This window comes from Oncorhynchus clarkii, chromosome 4 (genome assembly GCF_045791955.1).
Source record: "Oncorhynchus clarkii lewisi isolate Uvic-CL-2024 chromosome 4, UVic_Ocla_1.0, whole genome shotgun sequence".
NCBI lineage: Eukaryota > Metazoa > Chordata > Actinopteri > Salmoniformes > Salmonidae > Oncorhynchus > Oncorhynchus clarkii.
Window position 1 is genome coordinate 39,157,980 of NC_092150.1, and position 20,510 is coordinate 39,178,489.

General features: G+C 45.1%; 1 protein-coding gene across 1 annotated transcript in view; it reads left to right on the forward strand.

Moving 5' to 3' along the window:
- LOC139406800 (tyrosine-protein kinase JAK1-like) overlaps positions 1-19,286 on the forward strand; it is a 57,359-nt gene extending 38,073 nt beyond the window's left edge. The window contains exons 12-24 of the mRNA XM_071149850.1: positions 3,340-3,492; positions 3,743-3,830; positions 4,336-4,463; positions 4,949-5,084; positions 6,480-6,631; positions 6,995-7,145; positions 7,862-7,950; positions 8,113-8,305; positions 8,426-8,550; positions 9,826-9,998; positions 10,756-10,873; positions 12,118-12,228; positions 15,242-19,286. Coding sequence (XP_071005951.1) covers positions 3,340-3,492; positions 3,743-3,830; positions 4,336-4,463; positions 4,949-5,084; positions 6,480-6,631; positions 6,995-7,145; positions 7,862-7,950; positions 8,113-8,305; positions 8,426-8,550; positions 9,826-9,998; positions 10,756-10,873; positions 12,118-12,228; positions 15,242-15,349 — 1,725 coding nt within the window. The 3' untranslated portion in view covers positions 15,350-19,286. The remainder of the gene's footprint in view (positions 1-3,339; positions 3,493-3,742; positions 3,831-4,335; positions 4,464-4,948; positions 5,085-6,479; positions 6,632-6,994; positions 7,146-7,861; positions 7,951-8,112; positions 8,306-8,425; positions 8,551-9,825; positions 9,999-10,755; positions 10,874-12,117; positions 12,229-15,241) is intronic.
- The last annotated feature ends 1,224 nt before the right edge of the window (positions 19,287-20,510 follow it).

The window sequence follows — 20,510 nt, forward strand, 5'->3', positions numbered from 1 at the left end:
CTACCAATATTGTTATTCTCAGACCATATTTCATTTCATAATTCGAGCTTTGATAACAAAATATATCTGTGGGCGTATCACTTGCGAGGCACAGCTGAGCATAAATGTAAATAATTTTACTGCACTGATGTTACCTGCATCTGATGGTCAGTCTCAGCGGAGGGAGGCAGAGAGCAGCAGAGGGTCTAGCTCTCACGGTCCCTGCTCTCTCCTTTCCTCCTGTGAGACTGACCAGAGAGGGGACATTGTCCTCCACCTGATGCCGAAACTCAATTCAAACTGCATCCCCCTCAGGCACAAATTCATGTTGTTCCTATGACGAGAGAAGTTAAATATTCCTTAATATTAAAATAGACACGATGAGCTGCTAATATTAAAATGCAGGCCTATCGATACACTTGGCTACTCATTCATTCCAGCTGCAGCGCGAGTGGAAGTAGGGAGCGCGTTTTATGTTTTGTAAAAGGGCTGAAATAAAAACTTAGAAATGAACTCGCTCATAAAAACAGCAGCTCTTTGCTGTATTCTTTCAAAGTTTCTCTCTTGGTCATAGTTTTAAAAGTTTGATAAAATCACAGGTAGGCTAGTCTCAAACATTTGCTGTGGGGTCGTGAGAGCTGTAGGCACGGTGATATGAGCTATCCGACTGGCCAGCGCAGTAGGCGCTCTTGATTTAGCCACAGTTCTCCTGGTAGGCGGTGTTTGTCCCTTCAGACAAATGAAATGGTTCAAAATGGGAACACTTGGCCTACACGGCGTGCAGGGCTTCTGAATCAAGTGCACCTACCGCCAACAGCGCAAGACAAATTAAACAATTCAATGAGATGGCAAACCTTTACGGTTGGCTTTTCTACAGAAATGTTTGGTGATCAACTAGGAATGCCTTAAATATCGGCCAGTCGACCGTGATCGACCTGTTGGTGACCACTGGTCTAGACTCTAGCTAACTACCGCATACAACAAAGATCCACATGCCACTAGCCAGCCAGCCACATATCATGAGTTAGAAGATTGTGAATATTATTCTATGAAGTTATTATTTAAGGGCATTGAAGATAATGTTTGCATGTTTGACACCCCCACTCCACACATCTAGTACATACCCTATCAGTCACATCCAGTACATACCCTATCAGTCACATCCAGTACACACCCCCATCAGTCACATCCAGTACACACCACTATCAGTCACATCCAGTACATACCCCTAGCAGTCACATCCAGTACATACCCCTATCAGTCACATCCAGTACACACCACTATCAGTCACATCCAGTACACACCCCCATCAGTCACATCTAGTACACACCCCCATCAGTCACATCCAGTACACACCCCTATCAGTCACATCCAGTACATACCCCTATCAGTCACATCCAGTACATACCCCTATCAGTCACATCCAGTACATACCCCTATCAGTCACATCCAGTACATACAGTGCCTTGCGAAAGTATTCGGCCCCCTTGAACTTTGCGACCTTTTGCCACATTTCAGGATTCAAACATAAAGATATAAAACTGTATTTTTTTGTGAAGAATCAACAACAAGTGGGACACAATCATGAAGTGGAACGACATTTATTGGATATTTCAAACTTTTTTAACAAATCAAAAACTGAAAAATTGGGCGTGCAAAATTATTCAACCCCCTTAAGTTAATACTTTGTAGCGCCACCTTTTGCTGCGATTACAGCTGTAAGTCGCTTGGGGTATGTCTCTATCAGTTTTGCACATCGAGAGACTGAAATTGTTTCCCATTCCTCCTTGCAAAACAGCTCGAGCTCAGTGAGGTTGGATGGAGAGCATTTGTGAACAGCAGTTTTCAGTTCTTTCCACAGATTCTCGATTGGATTCAGGTCTGGACTTTGACTTGGCCATTCTAACACCTGGATATGTTTATTTTTGAACCATTCCATTGTAGATTTTGCTTTATGTTTTGGATCATTGTCTTGTTGGAAGACAAATCTCCGTCCCAGTCTCAGGTCTTTTGCAGACTCCATCAGGTTTTCTTCCAGAATGGTCCTGTATTTGGCTCCATCCATCTTCCCATCAATTTGAACCATCTTCCCTGTCCCTGCTGAAGACAATTAGGCCCAAACCATGATGCTGCCACCACCATGTTTGACAGTGGGGATGGTGTGTTCAGCTGTGTTGCTTTTACGCCAAACATAACGTTTTGCATTGTTGCCAAAAAGTTCAATTTTGGTTTCATCTGACCAGAGCACCTTCTTCCACATGTTTGGTGTGTCTCCCAGGTGGCTTGTGGCAAACTTTAAACGACACTTTTTATGGATATCTTTAAGAAATGGCTTTCTTCTTGACACTCTTCCATAAAGGCCAGATTTGTGCAATATACGACTGATTGTTGTCCTATGGACAGAGTCTCCCACCTCAGCTGTAGATCTCTGCAGTTCATCCAGAGTGATCATGGGCCTCTTGGCTGCATCTCTGATCAGTCTTCTCCTTGTATGAGCTGAAAGTTTAGAGGGACGGCCAGGTCTTGGTAGATTTGCAGTGGTCTGATACTCCTTCCATTTCAATATTATCGCTTGCACAGTGCTCCTTGGGATGTTTAAAGCTTGGGAAATCTTTTTGTATCCAAATCCGGCTTTAAACTTCTTCACAACAGTATCTCGGACCTGCCTGGTGTGTTCCTTGTTCTTCATGATGCTCTCTGCGCTTTTAACGGACCTCTGAGACTATCACAGTGCAGGTGCATTTATACAGAGACTTGATTACACACAGGTGGATTGTATTTATCATCATTAGTCATTTAGGTCAACATTGGATCATTCAGAGATCCTCACTGAACTTCTGGAGAGAGTTTGCTGCACTGAAAGTAAAGGGGCTGAATAATTTTGCACGCCCAATTTTTCAGTTTTTGATTTGTTAAAAAAGTTTGAAATATCCAATAAATGTCGTTCCACTTTATGATTGTGTCCCACTTGTTGTTGATTCTTCACAAAAAATACAGTTTTATATCTTTATGTTTGAAGCCTGAAATGTGGCAAAAGGTCGCAAAGTTCAAGGGGGCCGAATACTTTCGCAAGGCACTGTACCCCTATCAGTCACATCCAGTACATACCCCTATCAGTCACATCCAGTACACACCACTATCAGTCACATCCAGTACACACCACTATCAGTCACATCCAGTACACACCCCTATCAGTCACATCCAGTACATCGGCTGAAAGAGACTTTGTCAATCTTTTATTTTTCTTGCCACTTAAGTCCTTCAGTGTTTTCTTACTGGTGTCAGTCACCAGTGTGTGTTTATCTCGTGAGTGTGTCTTGACTAACTCACTCTCCTCTCTCCCTCTCTCCTGCCTCTCAGGGAGAGCACCTGGGGCTGGGTACCCGGACGAACATCTATGCTGGAGTACTGAAGGTGAAGAGTGCGGAGGATGAGGATGCTGGATACTCTTCCTCTCAGGATGTCAAAGTAGTGCTGAAGGTGCTGGGGTCCGGACACAGGGACATCTCTCTGGTAAGACACACACACTGTTTCCATCCTGTGATAACTTTAGGGACTCCCACTAGAAGAGTAACTTCTGAGAGTATGTGAGTGATGTTCTGTGGCAATATTCTGCCACATTAGCTGACTGACTCTCTCCTCTCTCTCTCATCTCCATTTCTCCTGCTCTCTTTGTCTCCGGCTCTCTCTTTTTCTCTCTCTCACCTCCATCTCTCCCGCTCTCTTTTTCTCCCGCTCTCCCTTTTTCTCCCTCTCTCCCCAGGCCTTCTTTGAGACAGCCAGTATGATGCGGCAGGTCTCCCATAAGCACATCGCCCTGCTCTATGGAGTCTGTGTACGCCACCTGGAGAGTGAGTACACACACAAACACACACCTTACGCTGCCATGGTAACCTGCATGACACATCTAAACCTTAAACTCACTTCTTAATCCATCCTTCTGTTACTGTAAGAAGTGGTAATACAGGACCTACACTGTTAGTGGATGTGATAGGACTTGCCATTATTTACAAATACCGAATTGGGCATTTTTATACATGACCCTAAGCATGATGGAATGTTAGTTGCTCAATTAACTCAGGAACTACACCTGTGTGGAAGCACCTGCTTTCAATGTACTTTCAATATCCCTCATTTACTTGAGCGTTCCCTTGTCTTTTGTTACTTATAGGTGTCACTGTACTGTTTCCCAAAACACAAGACAAACCAGTCTTTCTGTTGTGGTGGCCAGCGGGCAGAATATTCCCCGAGTGCGTGTGTGTGTGTGTGTGTGTGTGTGTGTGTGTGTGTGTGTGTGTGTGTGTGTGTGTGTGTGTGTGTGTGTGTGTGTATTGACTGTCCCTCTCTCTCCCCCAGATATCATGGTGGAGGAGTTTGTTCAGTTCGGTCCGTTGGATCTGCTCATGCGAAGACAACACAGTCCTCTCGGTACACCATGGAAGTTCCAGGTGGCCAAACAACTGGCTAGTGCTCTCAGCTACCTGGTAAGACACACACCAAAGACTTCAATCACCCAAAGCCGTAGAGTGGACCATCTGCGTTGACCTTATCTTGCACTGACTCTATGTACACTCACAAGACTATACCCACTCACTTACACACACACACACTACACACACACACATACTTTCACACTCATCATATGGTGCTGCTACAATGTTCTTTATTGTACTCTTATTATTATCTATCCTGATGCCTAGTCGCTTTCTCCATACCTAGATGTACATGTCTACCTCAAATACCTTGTACTCCTCCACATTGATCTGGTACTGGCACTCCCTGTATGTACCCTGTCTATGTTATTCCTCTTGGGATATAAAAAAAAAAAACTCTGCATCGTTGGTAAAGTCTCATAAGGAAGCATTTCACGGTAAACTCTACTACACCTGTTGTATTCAGCGCATGTGACAAATACAATTAGATTTGATGTGACTCTCTCTCGTGTGTGTGTGTGCGTGCGTGCATGCAGGAGGATAAGAAGCTGGTGCATGGCTTTGTGTGTACCAAGAACATCCTGCTGGCCAGAGATGGAGTGGACAGTGAGGGAGGACCCTTCATCAAGCTCAGCGACCCCGGCATACCCATCACTGTGTTGACCAGAGAGGGTACGACTTCACTGAATCATTTCTGTGTGGCAAGTTATGCACAATGTGTGCCAGACAACCACCATATTCAATGACCGTTTTTGTTGTCATCCAGAGCAACTCATCTTGTTTTGCTGTAGGGATCCACGTTGAGCTCTGACAGGACAAGGGCCCAGTGTGAGATCATATAAATATGAAGCCTCCGTTGTAACAGTATATTGAGTTCCGAAGGGTTTGTGACCCAGGAGAATGTCTTCACAGTCATATAATATATGCTGTTTCAGCACACGCTTTTATCCAAAGCGACTTAACAGTCATATGTGCATGCATTTTACGTATGGGTGGTCCGCGGGATCGAACCCACGACCCTGGCGTTGCAAACGCCGTGCCCGACCAGCTGAGCTACAAAAGACCACCCGTGTTAGTGAGGTTTTGTCGGGGAATTGTTGTCTTCAGGAAGGATACTGTACGAGGACACTTCTCACATTCCATATTTCCCTCCGACGGCATCATGTTTCTGTTCGGCAACCATTTACGGTGTCTGTGGCTGAGTGAAGACGGTTAAACAGACCGGAGGAGTTAATGACTGGACTGGATGTCTCCGTGTGAAAGTCCACTGGGACATTTGAATCTGACAAATGAGAAGACGCTTTCATCCCAATCTCTATTTCCCCTCTCCGCACCGCTTTCTGTCCTTCTCCCCACCCACTCTCCTTTTCCCACTCTCTCCCCTTATTCTCTGTAATTCCTCCTGGACTCTCTCCTTTTCCCGCCCCTTCCCTCCATCACCCCCCCCTTCGGTTTATGTACTGTGTTACTGGCATGGCAGGGCTGTGGATTCCTGTCAGTTGGGAGTGAATTGACTCCAGGCCAGAGAGAGGCTGGGTGGCCTGGGTCACATGACGGGGAAGGCAGAGCCCACTACACAAGGAGAGAGAGAGAGAGAAGGGAGAGAGAGACAGAGAGTGCAACATGGAAAAGTAATACAGTAAATGTATCAGAGAGGGAAGACAGGACGACAAACATATTAACACTGACAAAACCTCTCCAACAGTTTGTTGTGTGTGTTCAGTACAATAGAGTGTGTTTTTACACCGAATGTGAATGTGTTCGTACAGTGAGCGGCGGGTAGGAGCGTTGGGCCAGTAACCGAAAGTTTGCTGGATCGAATCCCCTAGCCAACAAGGTATAAATCTGCCCTTGAGCAAGGCAGTTAAACGCCCAACAACAACTGCTGCCCGGGCACTGATGACGTGGATGTTGATGTTTAAGGCAGCCCCCCCCCTCACCTCTCTGATTCAGAGGGGTTGGGTTAAATGCGGGAGACACGTTTCAGTCGAATGCATTCCCCTCTCCCCGTATAGTGTACACAAACACATACCGTGTGCCTAAGGCTGTGTTTGTGCCACCCTGCAGAGTGTGTGGACCGGATCCCATGGATCGCTCCAGAGTGTGTGAAGGACTCTACCAACCTGAGTGTAGCGGCCGATAAGTGGGGCTTCGGCACAACACTCTGGGAGATCTGCTATGATGGAGAAGTGCCCCTCAAAGACAAGAAACTCACTGAGGTACACGCCTGCACACACACACACACACACACACACACACACCTTGATCCACTTGTAAGATACTACCAATACATATCTGTAACAAATGTATTGCAACCCAGAGTAATACACCGTGCTTGACTTGGACTGAAATAAGTGCCAGTGCTCATTTTGGGTACCGGTGCTGTTTATATTTCAGTGCAGGAGCTCCACAATACTTATGATCTAATATTCTATAAGAGGAACAGGAACTCAAGCAGTAGAACCTTTTTTTTTAGGGGGCGGTACTCAGTTCCTGCCCAGGACAAGCACGGATAATACATGCCCTCATGCTTGCTCTGCCTTGATAACTAATGAGGTTTCTCTCTCTCCCCCCGTGAGTAGAAGGAGAGGTTCTATGCAGCGGAGTGCCAGTTGGCTACCCCAGACTGCAAAGAGCTGGCTGAACTGATGACTCACTGCATGACCTACGACCCCCACAAACGCCCCTTCTTCAGGGCCATTGTCAGAGACATAGACACGCTGGAGGAGCAGAGTACGTGTTTCTGTGTGTGCTTGTTAGTGTTGTCACGATACCAGTATTGCGATACTAGGAAGTAAGGAAGGAGAGGAAACAAAACAGGAAGCAGACTTAATTTATTGAGGAAAACAGCCCTACTGTTGATAACAAACAGAATAATGTTGTCATCCAGAGTCACATTTATTTATTTTCTGACATAAAGTAGGTCTATCAAGGACCATAGAGTTTAGTCTTTCATTTTTTTTGCCAAGGAAATCGTGTTACTGGTGTGTGTGTATGTGTACGTCTGTGTGTGACACGTGGGAGGAGCTGTGTGTGTTTGTGTGCATACGTATCTGTACGAAGGCTCTTTGAATGTATGCAGTAAGTCATGTGTCATCATTCCCCTGCTACTCTTCCTGTGGCTGCAGCTTTCGCAACCGCTAACACGGCTCCTAATAAAATACTAAATACAGCAGCCGTTCCCAATCGCTAGCTAGAGAGAGAGCTTGCAAGAGTGTGTGTGTGTATGAGTGTTGTGTGCGAGTGAACCCAGGAAACTACATCTCCCCCTAAACTGGACCCCTTGGATATGCATATTGCCCTTAATACTCCCACACTGTGGCCAGAATGAGGTACTGCAGTCATGTCGCAGATCCACATCCATCATACTGGTGTGCTGTAGCTTCGCTGAATAAACCCACTCACTGTACAAGTTGTCGGTGGTAACAGTGTGTGTGTCCCTCCACCAGACCCCTCTATCAAGCCGGCGCCCACTCAGGAGGTCGACCCCACTCTGTTCCAGAAGAGGTTCCTCAAGAGGATCCGCGATTTGGGGGAGGTAAACGCACGTTTCTGTGTTTTTCAATGCGGCAGAGAATGAGTGTGTGTGTATGCAGTTACCGCTAGGCGTGTCACGGTGTGTGTTCCTGAGTCTCTTTAGGCTGACGTGGATGGTGTATAACGGGAACGTGGGTATGTAACTGGCTGTCTGCGTGCGTAGGGTCACTTTGGCAAGGTGGAGCTGTGTCGGTACGACCCCAGAGGGGACCGGACAGGGGAGCTGGTAGCAGTGAAGAGTCTCAAACCAGAGAACAGGGAGGAGCAGAGCAACAACCTTTGGAGTGAGATAGGAATCCTTAAAGAACTCTACCACGAGAACATCGTCAAGTACAAGGGCATCTGCCAGGAGGAGGGTGAGCGAGAGGAACGCATACCCCTGCCACACGCGCACGGACGTAGACACGCACGCAGGCACGTACACTAGCATCACCTGTGCTGAGTCCGCTCAAACCTCTTTATCTGTGTATGTGTAGGAGGCAGAGCCATCAAGTTGATCATGGAGTACCTGCCTGCTGGCAGTCTGAAGGAGTACCTGCCCCATAACAGAGGACAGACCAGCCTGAAGACCCTGCTTAGCTATGCTGTCCAGATATGTCAGGTACTGCAACTGTCTAAACCCTAATCCTAGCTTCGTGTCCAACCCTAACCCTAGCTTCATGTCCACATCCCGGTTCAACCCCTACCCTAGCTTCATGTCCAACCCTAACCCTAGGTTCATGTCCAACCCTAACCCTAGCTTCATGTCCAACCCTAACCCTAGCTTCATGTCCAACCCTATCCCTAGCTTCATGTCCAACCCTAACCCTAGGTTCATGTCCAACCCTAACCCTAGCTTCGTGTCCAACCCTAACCCTAGCTTCGTATCCACATCCTGGTTCAACCATAACCCTAGCTTCGTGTCCACATCCCGGTTCAACCCTAACCCTAGCTTCGTGTCCACATCCCGGTTCAACCCTAACCCTAGCTTCATGTCCACATCCCGGTTCAACCCTAACCCTAGCTTCGTGTCCACATCCCGGTTCAACCCTAACCCTAGCTTCGTGTCCACATCCCGGTTCAACCCTAACCCTAGCTTCGTGTCCACATCCCGGTTCAACCCTAACCCTAGCTTCGTGTCCACATCCCGGTTCAACCCTAACCCTAGCTTCGTGTCCACATCCCGGTTCAACCCTAACCCTAGCTTCGTGTCCACATCCCGGTTCAACCCTAACCCTAGCTTCGTGTCCACATCCTGGTTCAACCCTAACCCTAGCTTCGTGTCCACATCCTGGTTCAACCCAAACCCTAGCTTCGTGCACTAACCCTGACCCTAGCTTCGTGTCCACATCCCGGTTCAACCCTAACCCTTGCTTTCTTTCCAGCCCTAACCCTAGCTTCGTGTCCACATCCCGGTTCAACCCTAACCCTAGCTTCGTGTCCAACCCTAACCCTAGCTTCATGTCCAACCCTAACCCTAGCTTCGTGTCCACATCCCGGTTCAACCCTAACCCTAGCTTCGTGTCCAACCCTAACCCTAGCTTCGTGTCCAACCCTAACCCTAGCTTCGTGTCCACATCCCGGTTCAACCCTAACCCTAGCTTCGTGTACACATCCCGGTTCAACCCTAACCCTAGCTTCGTGTCCACATCCCGGTTCAACCCTAACCCTAGCTTCGTGTCCACATCCTGGTTCAACCCAAACCCTAGCTTCGTGTCCACATCCCGGTTCAACCCTAACCCTAGCTTCGTGTCCACATCCCGGTTCAACCCTAACCCTAGCTTCGTGTCCACATCCCGGTTCAACCCTAACCCTGACCCTTAGCCCTGGTTATGGGAACATTATTTTTATTTTATTGATAGTTAAATAATAGGATAAATTCCTCCCCTCTCTCCAGGGAATGGACTATCTGGGATCTCGGAATTACATCCACCGGGATCTGGCAGCCCGGAATGTTCTGGTGGAGAACGAGAGCACGGTGAAGATTGGAGACTTCGGCCTGACCAAGAGCATCAAGGGCAACGAGGGATATTACACAGTCAAAGATGACCTGGAAAGCCCTGTGTACTGGTGAGAGGACTGGACTACTGCGGACTACTGTTGTTTTATCCCACCTGGTGCAAGCGCTTCTGGTCCCATGTGTGTGGCTTTAACCCCCCCCCGAGAGTTGATTGACGCATCTGTGCGCCAATCAAAGTATCATAATCAAAACAATCCCTATCAAAATCTGTCCGGTTTAAGCCAGAGAGATGTTTCCGCATCTGCGGTGAAAGTTGGCAGAGCTAGAGCGGTGTTTGTCAGACCGTGAGACATCCCGAAAGGCTTGTGTTCTCAAGAAAATGTCTGTAACGGTTTGACCTCCAAAATATTATGGAAAGGGGAGACTCTCACGAACACCATAGTGTTCTCCATTTTTCTCTACGAACCCCACAAGGGTCACGGGACTAAAAAAAAAGGGGTTAAATATGTGAAGAAAGAAATAACTATTCCCTCAGCTTTCTTATATGTCCTAAATACAGGACAAACACTTCAAAACTTTGTCGTTTATGAATGTGTAATTCAATGTTTTTCTCTGGGCTATAGTAGTAAAGACCAAATTCAATATTTTATTCAAAATTCAAAAATCAAATAGCTAAATGATCCTCATTATGACCATCTTAAAACAATTCCATATGTCAGTTCCTAAACACCCCCCCCACACCCCCCAATGGCTTTTAAGAATTAAAGAGAGAGCATGTTGGATTCCTGAGAGTTTGTGTCTTTGTGTAGATAGTGATTTACAGTGTGATGTATGTTGGCGTGTTCCCTCTGTCTTCCCATGTACCAGGTATGCCCCTGAGTGTTTGGTCCACTGTAAGTTCTACCTGGCCTCTGATGTCTGGTCCTTCGGTGTCACCATGTACGAGCTGCTCACCTACTGTGAGAACGCCATCAGCCCCATGCCGGTCAGTACACACACACGCACGCACGCAACCGCAACCGCAACCACACACACACACACACACACACACACACACACACACACACACACACACACACACACACACACACACACACACCCCCACCCCCCCCCCCCCCTCTAGGCCTGGCAGCACAGCCTTCCATCCCACTGATCAAGGCAGGTGGTGCCAGTCTATTCCCAGGGTGGCTAATGACTCACCAAGGGGCTCTGCCCACTCCTGCTAGCCTGTGCCATCACACACACACATCCTTCCAACTCCCTGATTGCTCAAGCTATACCAATATGTCTTCTCTAATCAACACCCTGTAGCCATGATCATTACATATCTATTAAGGCTTATTCCTACACTTTACCACACTGTTCAATTCACAGAAACTGGTTCACGGTTGATAGGTATTACCATCTTATATGCTTTAGTTGCCACTATTAAGAGAATGCTTTGAAACACGTTCTAGAATTGTAGATGGAATGCAGTGGTTTAGTTTGACTATTTTCTTCTGACTGCCTTTGTATCAACAACAATGCATCAACAATATAACTCTATAGGGCTCGGTAGGGGCCACGCCCCTCTTTTGGAAAACATTTCTGGGGTGAACCATTTAATTGAAAAGATTAGATTTTAAAAAACAGTGATGTATGAAAGAAAAGTCAAGGATACAAGACTGTGTACATACTGTACCAAAGTTAGGGGAGAAACAAACTACTCATCCCATGCAGCATTGCGGTCTGTATCTTCCAATCACAGAGCAGATATAAGCCATTGGAATCGTTCCCAAAGATGGTGGGTAAATATGGTTTACTCAGGCCGCTTACCACTGAAAAAAATTGGCAATGTTTCTGTCTGTGTAAGTGGCCGTTTCTCTTGCGTGAGCATGCTTTTCCTGCTTAAGCTTGTGTTTCCTCCATCATATCTGGCGCAAGAGGGAACAGCTACTTATTGTCCCCTCCCACTTGCCCTACCTGCCAGAAAAACACAGGTTGAAACATTCATAACCGATGGGCACGACATCAACATAGGAATTGTTTTTCAGTCTCGGGTGCACAGTAATATCGCTTTCACTAATATTTAAATATCACTATGGGTTACGAGGATTGTAAAATCCACTTCCGGAATCTCGTCAGAGCCCTCGGTCAGTCCTGTCTTCACTGGCTAGATGGGAGGAGTCATTTTGTTTCATCGTGTTTCCATGGCAACTCATCTCTTCTCCCCTTCCCCTTGTCCCACAGGTGTTCCTGAAAATGATTGGTCCTACTCGGGGCCAGATGACAGTGACGCGATTGGTCAAGGTGCTGGAGGAGGGGAAGAGGCTGCCCCGTCCTGATAGTTGTCCTGGAACGGTAAGATCTACCAGAGATATTAGCGAAAGGAGGAAATAAGAATCCCATTGGACAACGAATGGAGGAACGAATAACGTCTCACCCAGCAGACTGTCGACCAATCACGTTCACATTGTCATGCTGCGTCACGCGGATGCTAAGCTAATCGTCACGCAATCCCTTCTCAAAGTCAGGGTATGAGTCGAGAAAAGTGCCTATTTTCCTCCGAAGGTACATAATGTCACAATTCCATTACATATAGCATGTTAATTATCTCACCTCTCTGAAAATATTTGTAACGTTGTTCTTCTTGTTGATGAAACTCATGCTAATGTTGGGTTTTTGAACTAGCGCCCAATTCACTCCTTGTTCCAAAATTGCCCAGAATGCACCGCACGGCCCATTGGCGTAGCATGGGCAACGTACACAATGGGCGACAATATGATTGCAATGGAGTTTCCCATCTCCTCAAAAGTATCTCTGGATCTACCTACTTATCTACCTTTGGAAGGTATTCAGACCCCTCAACTTTTTTCACGTTGTTAGCTTACAGCTTTATTTTAACATTTATTAAATAGTTTTTTCCCCATAACGACAACGGAAAAGCAGGTTTTTAGAAATGTTTGCTAATTTACAAAAACAAACAAACGGAAATATCACAGTTACGTAGGTATTCAGACCCTTTACTCAGTACTTTGTTGAAGAACCTTTAGCAGCGATTACAGCCTTGAGTCTTCTTGGGTATGACGCTACAAGCTTGGCACACCTGTATTTGGGGAGTTTCTCCCATTCTTCTCTGCAGATCCTCTCAATCTCTGTCAGGTTAGATGGGGAGAGTTGCTGCACAACTATTTTCAGGTCTCTCCAGAGATGTTCGATCGGGATCAAGTCCGGGCTCTGGCTGGGCCACTCAAGGACATTCAGAGACTTGTCCCGAAGCCACTCCTGCGTTGTCTTGGCTGTGTGCTTATGGTTGTTGACCTGTTGGAATGTGAACCTTCGCTCCAGTCGGAGATCCTGAGCGCTCTGGAGCAGGTTTTCATCAAGGATCTCTCTGTACTTCAGATCAAAAATTGAATTTGTCACATGTGCCGAATAGAACAGTGAAATGCTTACTTATAAGCCCTTAACAAAATGCGGTTTTCAGAAAAATACCCTCACAAAAATAAATAAAAGTAACAAATGATTAAAGAGCAGCAGTAAAATAAAAATAGTGAGGCTATGTACAAGGGGTACCGGTAGAGTTAATATGCGGGGGCAGCGGTTGGTCGAGGTAATATGTACAGTTAAAGTCGGAAATGTACATACACTTAGGTCTTCCAAATGGACAATGACCCCAAGCATACTGCCAAAGCATACTGCCAAACCCTCTGTAATGCCTTGCGGTCGGAGGCCGAGCAGTTGCCATACCAAACAGTGATGCAACCAGTCAGGATGCTCTCGATGGTGCAGCTGTAGAACCTTTTGAGGATCTGAGGACCCATGCAAAGTCTTTTCAGTCTCCTGAAGGGGAAAAAGTTTTGCTCCGTTCATCTTTGCCTTGACTCCCAGTCCCTGCCGCTGAAAAGATCCTCACAGCATGATGCTGCCGCCATTATGCTTCACCGTAGGGATGGTTCCAGGTTTCCTCCAGACGTGACGCTTGGCATTCAGGCCAAAGAGTTCAATCTTGGTTTCATCAGACCAGAGAATCTTGTTTCTCATGGTCTGAGAGTCTTTAGGTGCCTTTTGGCAAACTCCAAGCAGGCCGTCATGTGTCTTTTACTGAGGAGTGGCTTCCGTCTTACCACTCTACCATAAAGGCCTGATTGGTGGAGTGCTGCAGAGATGGGAGAACCTTCCAGAAGGACAACCATCTCCACAGAGGAACTCTGGAGCTCTGTCAGAGTGACCATCGGGTTCTTGGTCACCTCACTGACTAAAGCCCTTCTCCTCCGATTGCTCAGTTTGGCCGGGCGGACAACTCTAGGAAGGGTCTTAGTGGTTCCAAGCTTCTTCCATTTAAGAATGATGGAGGCCACTGTGTTTATGCGGACCTTCAATGCTGCAGAAATGTTTTGGTACCCTTCCCCAGATCGGTGCCCCGACACAATCCTGTCTCTGAGCTCTATGAACAATTCCTTTGGCTTCATAGCTTGGTTATTGCTCTGACATGCACTGTCAACTGTGGGACCTTATATAGACAGTTGTGTGCCTTTCCAAATCATGTCCAGTCAATTGAATTTACCACAGCTGAACTCCAATCAAGTTGTAGAAACATCTTGAGGATGATCAATGGAAACAGGATGCACCTGCACTCAATTTTGAATCTCAAAGCAAAGGGTCTGAATACTTATGTAAATATGGTATGTTTTTTCTGTTTAATATATTTGCAAAAATGTCTAAACACCTGTTTTCACTTCGTCATTATGGGGTATTGTGTGCAGGTTGCTGAGTTTCCTTTTTGTTTATTTAATCAATTTTAGAGTAAGCCTGTAACGTAACAAAATGTTGGAAAAAAATCTATGGGTCTGAATACTTTCCGAAGGCACTGTGGCTACCTACCGGCGTTTAGTCACCCCACCACTCACAATATGCGCTCTCTTCTCAATATGTCACTCAATTTTCCATCCTCAAGATAATTTATTTCAGTAATTCATGGAGCTAGAAAAGTGCTGTTTGTCAATAAAAACTGTAGTTCTTTTTTCTTTACATTGTTATCGTAAGACTAAGGGCTGAAGCGTTACAGATTGTACAATTTACATTTTAAGTTCATTTCCTATTGAGCTGACATGTGTCACGTTTACTGTGAATGCAGTCTCCCCTAACGTGGGAACGTTGCCTTTAAATTTCAATCACGCTGTAACGCTGAACTTCCGCCATACGGATGGAATAGAGCCCGAGAGGAATTCGGCAATACTAGAAATTGCATGACTAGAAATCTTTGTGTGTAATCTGACTGTGTGTGTGTGTGTGTGTGGGTGTTGAAAGTGTACGAGCTGATGTTAGAGTAGATGTTAGAGTAATAATGATTATTTTCTCTGTGTTTTTGCAGGTGTATGAGCTGATGAGGAAGTGCTGGGAGAACACCCCCGCGATGAGGATCACTTTCAAGAGTCTCATTGACGAGTTCACCCGCATGCTCACCAACAACAGCGTGTAAAACATGGCAGCCACCGACACGCCTTACCTATCACACAGACAATCTCAGGAGTAAAGAGTGAAAGGTCAAGGGTCACAGACCATGGTGACCTGGACTAAAAACCCACATGTATCGGAATCAGTGCTACAAGACACTATTTCACACTGTCGCTGACTTCCTCTATATTTTAACTTTTTGTTTTTTAAGATGCTCTACTATAGATCACATATATATATATATAGAATGAAACACATCCCAACACGTAGCTTTGACCCCTCACTGTATGTGACACTGACCCTAGTCACATTGACAGATGAATGAGCCCACTAGCCAACCACTGAGCTGTCCGTCGGCTGATATGCCACCTGGGAGCTACCGCAGTGTGACCTTTCCCCTTTTTATTAGAGCACATCAGCTCCGCCTTTTTCATATTGCTACATGCAGTATGTACTCTGTGTGTGGACTTGTATCATAATCATTAAACCCAGAGGGAGAGGGGTCCTTAGTTGGACCTGTGTAAGATAGACATTTTCTCTGTGAAGGACCATGGTATATGTGAGCTCCTTTGTGAGGGATTGCTGCGGCCACTGTGAAGATGACACTGTGAAAAAGCCAACCACATGTATTTAAGTGACCAGGATTCTGACATTCACACCCTGCCCCATCGGACCAGGGACTGCATGGATCCAAGCCACCTCTCTGGGAGTGGTGAAAGATGAGTGGGATACAGTATACTGTAGCAGTGGGTTGGATTGCATTAGGGAGAATGGATGGGTGATGACAGTATCAGTCAAGCCCAGACAGCTGCACCTCCCCTTTTTAAGACTGAACCTGTTGCAGCTCCTCTTTAAAACGCAGAACCCTGGATGGAATACTGTAGAACCACCTCGGAACTAGAACCAGCCGAATAACTTTCTCTCTGGTGTTTCTTTCATCATGCGATGTTCCACGTTCTGTTGTCAACGCTCGTGCACGTAACGCTTGTGGTGGGGTCAGCATGAAAGAAGAGACTATAAACAATCTGATTTGAGACCAGTTAACAGGTAAAACCACAGAAATAGAATTAGTGGAACATGTTATACCTGTGAGGGGACACTTGAGGGCAGTATAGTGTTACATATTTTAATCCCAAACTTTTCTGTACTCTGCTCAGATTTCTAAACAGCTTAAGTATAGCCATAATGTGTATGTCAGATATTGCATGTCTTTTATTGAAATTATTATTTTTTTAATTCTACAGAATGACAGATTGTGTGTGTGGGTGTGTGGATGGAAGGACAGAAGGAAGGAGACAAAAGAGAAACATGCTGACTGCACCGGGCACGCGCATGTGTGTGTACCATCGCGCGCATTGTTGATTTTTGTCCAGCCGCAGGTTGAAATATCAAAACGAACTCTGAACCACCTATATTAATTTAGGGACAGGTCGAAACACATGAACATTTAGCTAGTTAGCTTGCTGGGATATAAAAATTAGGTTGTTATTTTACTGAAATGCACAAGGTCCTTTTTTTCCCCTGGATCTTTGTAGAATTTTGACCCATTTTGAGTCACACAAAATCGTGTGTTCTCTACTCTGACAATTAATCCACAGATAAAATGGGACATTTTGTTTGTTTCTGGTAATCTCTTCTCCAATCTGTCTTATTCTTCCTATTCATCTTCTGTGGACTTTATATGGCGGTTGGCAACCAACTTTAAGGTGCATTACCACCACCAACTGGACTGGAGTATGAACCTCAGTTCAGTTTTCAATCACCCATGTGGGTATACAGTGCATACGGACAGTATTCAGACCCCTCGACATTTTCCACATTTTGTTACATTACAGCCTCATTCTAAAATGGATTAAATCGTTTTTTCCCATCAATCCACACACACTACCCCATAATGACAAACAACAAAAAAAATTAGAAATTTTAGCAAAGTTATTAAAAATAAAAAGCTGTATTCACATTTACATAACTATTCAGACCCTTTCCTCAGTACTTTGTTGAAGCACCTTTGGCAGCGATTACAGCCTCGAGTCTTCTTGGGTATGACGCTACAAGCTTGGCACACCTGTATTTGTGGAGTATCTCCCATTCTTCTCTGCAGATCCTCTCAAGCTCTGTCAGGTTGTATGGGGAGTGTTGCTGCACAGCTATTTTCAAGTGTCTCCAGAGATGTTCGATGAGGTTCAAGTCCAGGCTCTGGCTGGGCCACTGAAGGACATTCAGAGACTTGTCCCGAAGCCACTCCTGTGTTGTCTTGGCTGCGTGCTTACGGGCATTGTCCTGTTGGGATGACCGCTCCAGAGCAATGTTTCATCAAGACTTGACACTTGGCATTCAGGCCAAAGAGTTCAATCTAGGTTTCATCAAACAAGATAATCTTGTTTCTCATGGTCTGAGAGTCTTTAGGTGGCTTTTGGCAAACTCCAAGCGGGCTGTCATGTGCCTTTTACTGAGGAGTGGCTTCCATCTGGCCACTCTACCATATAGGCCTGATTGGTGGAGTGCTGCAGAGATGGTTGTCCTTCTGGAATGTTTTCCCATCTCTACAGAGGAACTGGAGCTCCTTAAGAGTGACCATCAGGGTCTTGGTCACCTCCTTGACCAAGACCCTTCTCCCCCGATTGCTGTTTGGCCAGGCGGCCAGCTCTAAGAAGTATTGGTGGTTCCAAACTTCTTCCATTTATGAATGATGGAGGCCATTGTTTGGTACCCTTCCTCAGATCTGTGCCTTAACACAATCCTGTCTCGGAGCTCTATGGATAATTCCTTCGAGCTAATGGCTTGGTTTTTGCTCTGACATGCACTGTCAACTGTGGGACCTTATATAGACAGGTGTGTGTCTTTCAAAATCATGTCCAATTAATTGATTTTACCACAGGTGGAGTCCAAGTTGTAGAAACATCTCCAGGATGATCAATGGAAACAGGATGCACCTGAGCTCAATCTCAAGTCTCATGGCAAAGGGTCTGAATACTTATATTAATATAAGGTATGTTTTTTATGAATTTGCAAACATTTCTAAAAACTTGTTTTCACTTTGTCATTATAGGGTAGTGTGTGTAGATTGATGAGGAAAAACATGTATTTGATCCATTTTAGAATGAGGCTGTAACGTAACAACATTTTGAAAAAAGTAAAGGGGTTTGAATACTTTCCGAATGCACCGTATGCTTCTAAAAACCAATGAGAAGATGGGAGAGGCGGGACTTTCAGCGTGTCATGCGTCAAATAGAACCAAGTTCTATTTTAGTTTCTGGCTACGCAGACGCTTGTTGACTCGTGTGAGCAGTTTGGATTAAATGATTCTATTTATTTTGCAACGCTTGTGCACGTAACGCGAACTGTGTGGTCAGCATGAAAGAAGAGCCTATAAAAAGGTCTGATTAAAGACCAGTTAACAGGTAAAACCACAGAAATAGAAATTAGCGGAACATATATATTTCATGAAATGAATGTGACCCATCCAACATGGCCTACACCACTTACAGGTATATTTACAGTATGCAGACACAAACAGTAACACTCGTTACAATGGGAAAAGGTGGAAAATGTGATATTGATAAGAACGTTAAGATTTTTTTGCAAAAGGTTAAAAATATATATATATTGGGAAGAGGCAGCCGATGTTTTCGGCAATATGTGTAAAGCAGATGCTTTACTTTGAAACAATCAACAGGTTATTGAAATAGGGGTGAGTTCTATCCATTATATTTCTATGGTTTTAAACTAGGGACAGACCATGTGTGCTCTCAGATAGGGAGCCATGAGAGACATTTTGAGAGAATGAGAGAGACATTTTTTACTTTTTTCAGTCCATGTTTATTCCGGAATGTAAAAGACAATTATTTTATTTTTGAGAGAAAACAAATCTATTTTTCAGAGGAATAAGACAATAAATAAATGCACAATATAAATGAATAAAATCACCCCCCCCCCCCCCCCCAAAAAAAAAAAAAGAAAAATATGTTTGGTGTGTCAAATTCCTAAAGTCTGATGCAATATTAACTAGTGTTTCTTCTAGATTAAAGCAGTAAATATGCATGCTAAATTTCAATTGCTTCTATAAATAAGTTATTCACAGTAAAGCAATATCAATGTAGTTGTGATATAAAATATTGCAAAATCTACAGTAGAGATTTTAGGTCAGAAATAAATCCACATACTTTCAAAAGAAAACCGTACAAAGCAAAAAGCACACCCAATCTATGTCTACAGCTTTGTAAATGTTCTGTTCAGTCTTAAAATACTTCAGTATTGCAAAGCTTTGTGGTCACACACACAGTTCATATGGTTCAGTACCCTAGGTGCAGGCTCACCCAGTGTAGTACCAACACTTGCGTCACCGCTATGCACCGTGCCTACAGACAGGCCAACTAAACTGTTTCTCCTACAACACTGACTGAGTAGTTATGGGGTAAAGAATCTTGTTTACAATCAATATAACGATACGCCTGGTTGGCAACATGCAGAGATAGGCACAACAGATATATATATATATATGGGAGACTCCATAACTGCAACCCCTGGTCAGGTCTCTAGTTCTAGCAAAGCTAAACGCACTCAAGACGAGAGATGCTCAGTTCTGGCCCTTGAGGCCAGTTACACTGCTGATTATTAATTTCCCCCCTCTTTTCAACTGGCACATCATACAGTGTATATGCAAGACTATAGGGAATACTTCCTAAAGGAGACAGACATGTCCTGCAGAGGTAACTGTGCTGTGATTATCAGCCCTATTATTAAATGGTAACAGACCTGTCCTGAAGCCTACCGTAGGAGCCCTCAGCTCAATTCTGGACACACACACACACACACACACACAGCCAACACCCATCAGCCAGAGACCGACCAGAGAGAAAGAGAGGAATTCAAATGGAACGACAGTGCCAATAAACGCTGGCTGTGCTCGCAGCAGGAGCTGTTTTTCCCGTCTCTGTCCCTCTCTTTCTCTCCCTCACTGTTGTCTGTTCCCCTCATACCTGCCAAAAGCAGGTTATTAACACACACACACACACACACCCACACAAAAAAAACATAGACTAGACTGAATAACTATAAAAACCTATGGACCTGCTATAGGCAAAGGGGGAAAATGTGCAGGTCAAAATCACTCTCACACATATCACACACAGAGCTCTGCATAGCACTGTGGCACACGCGGTAATTGCAGAGTGGGGGAGACTGCC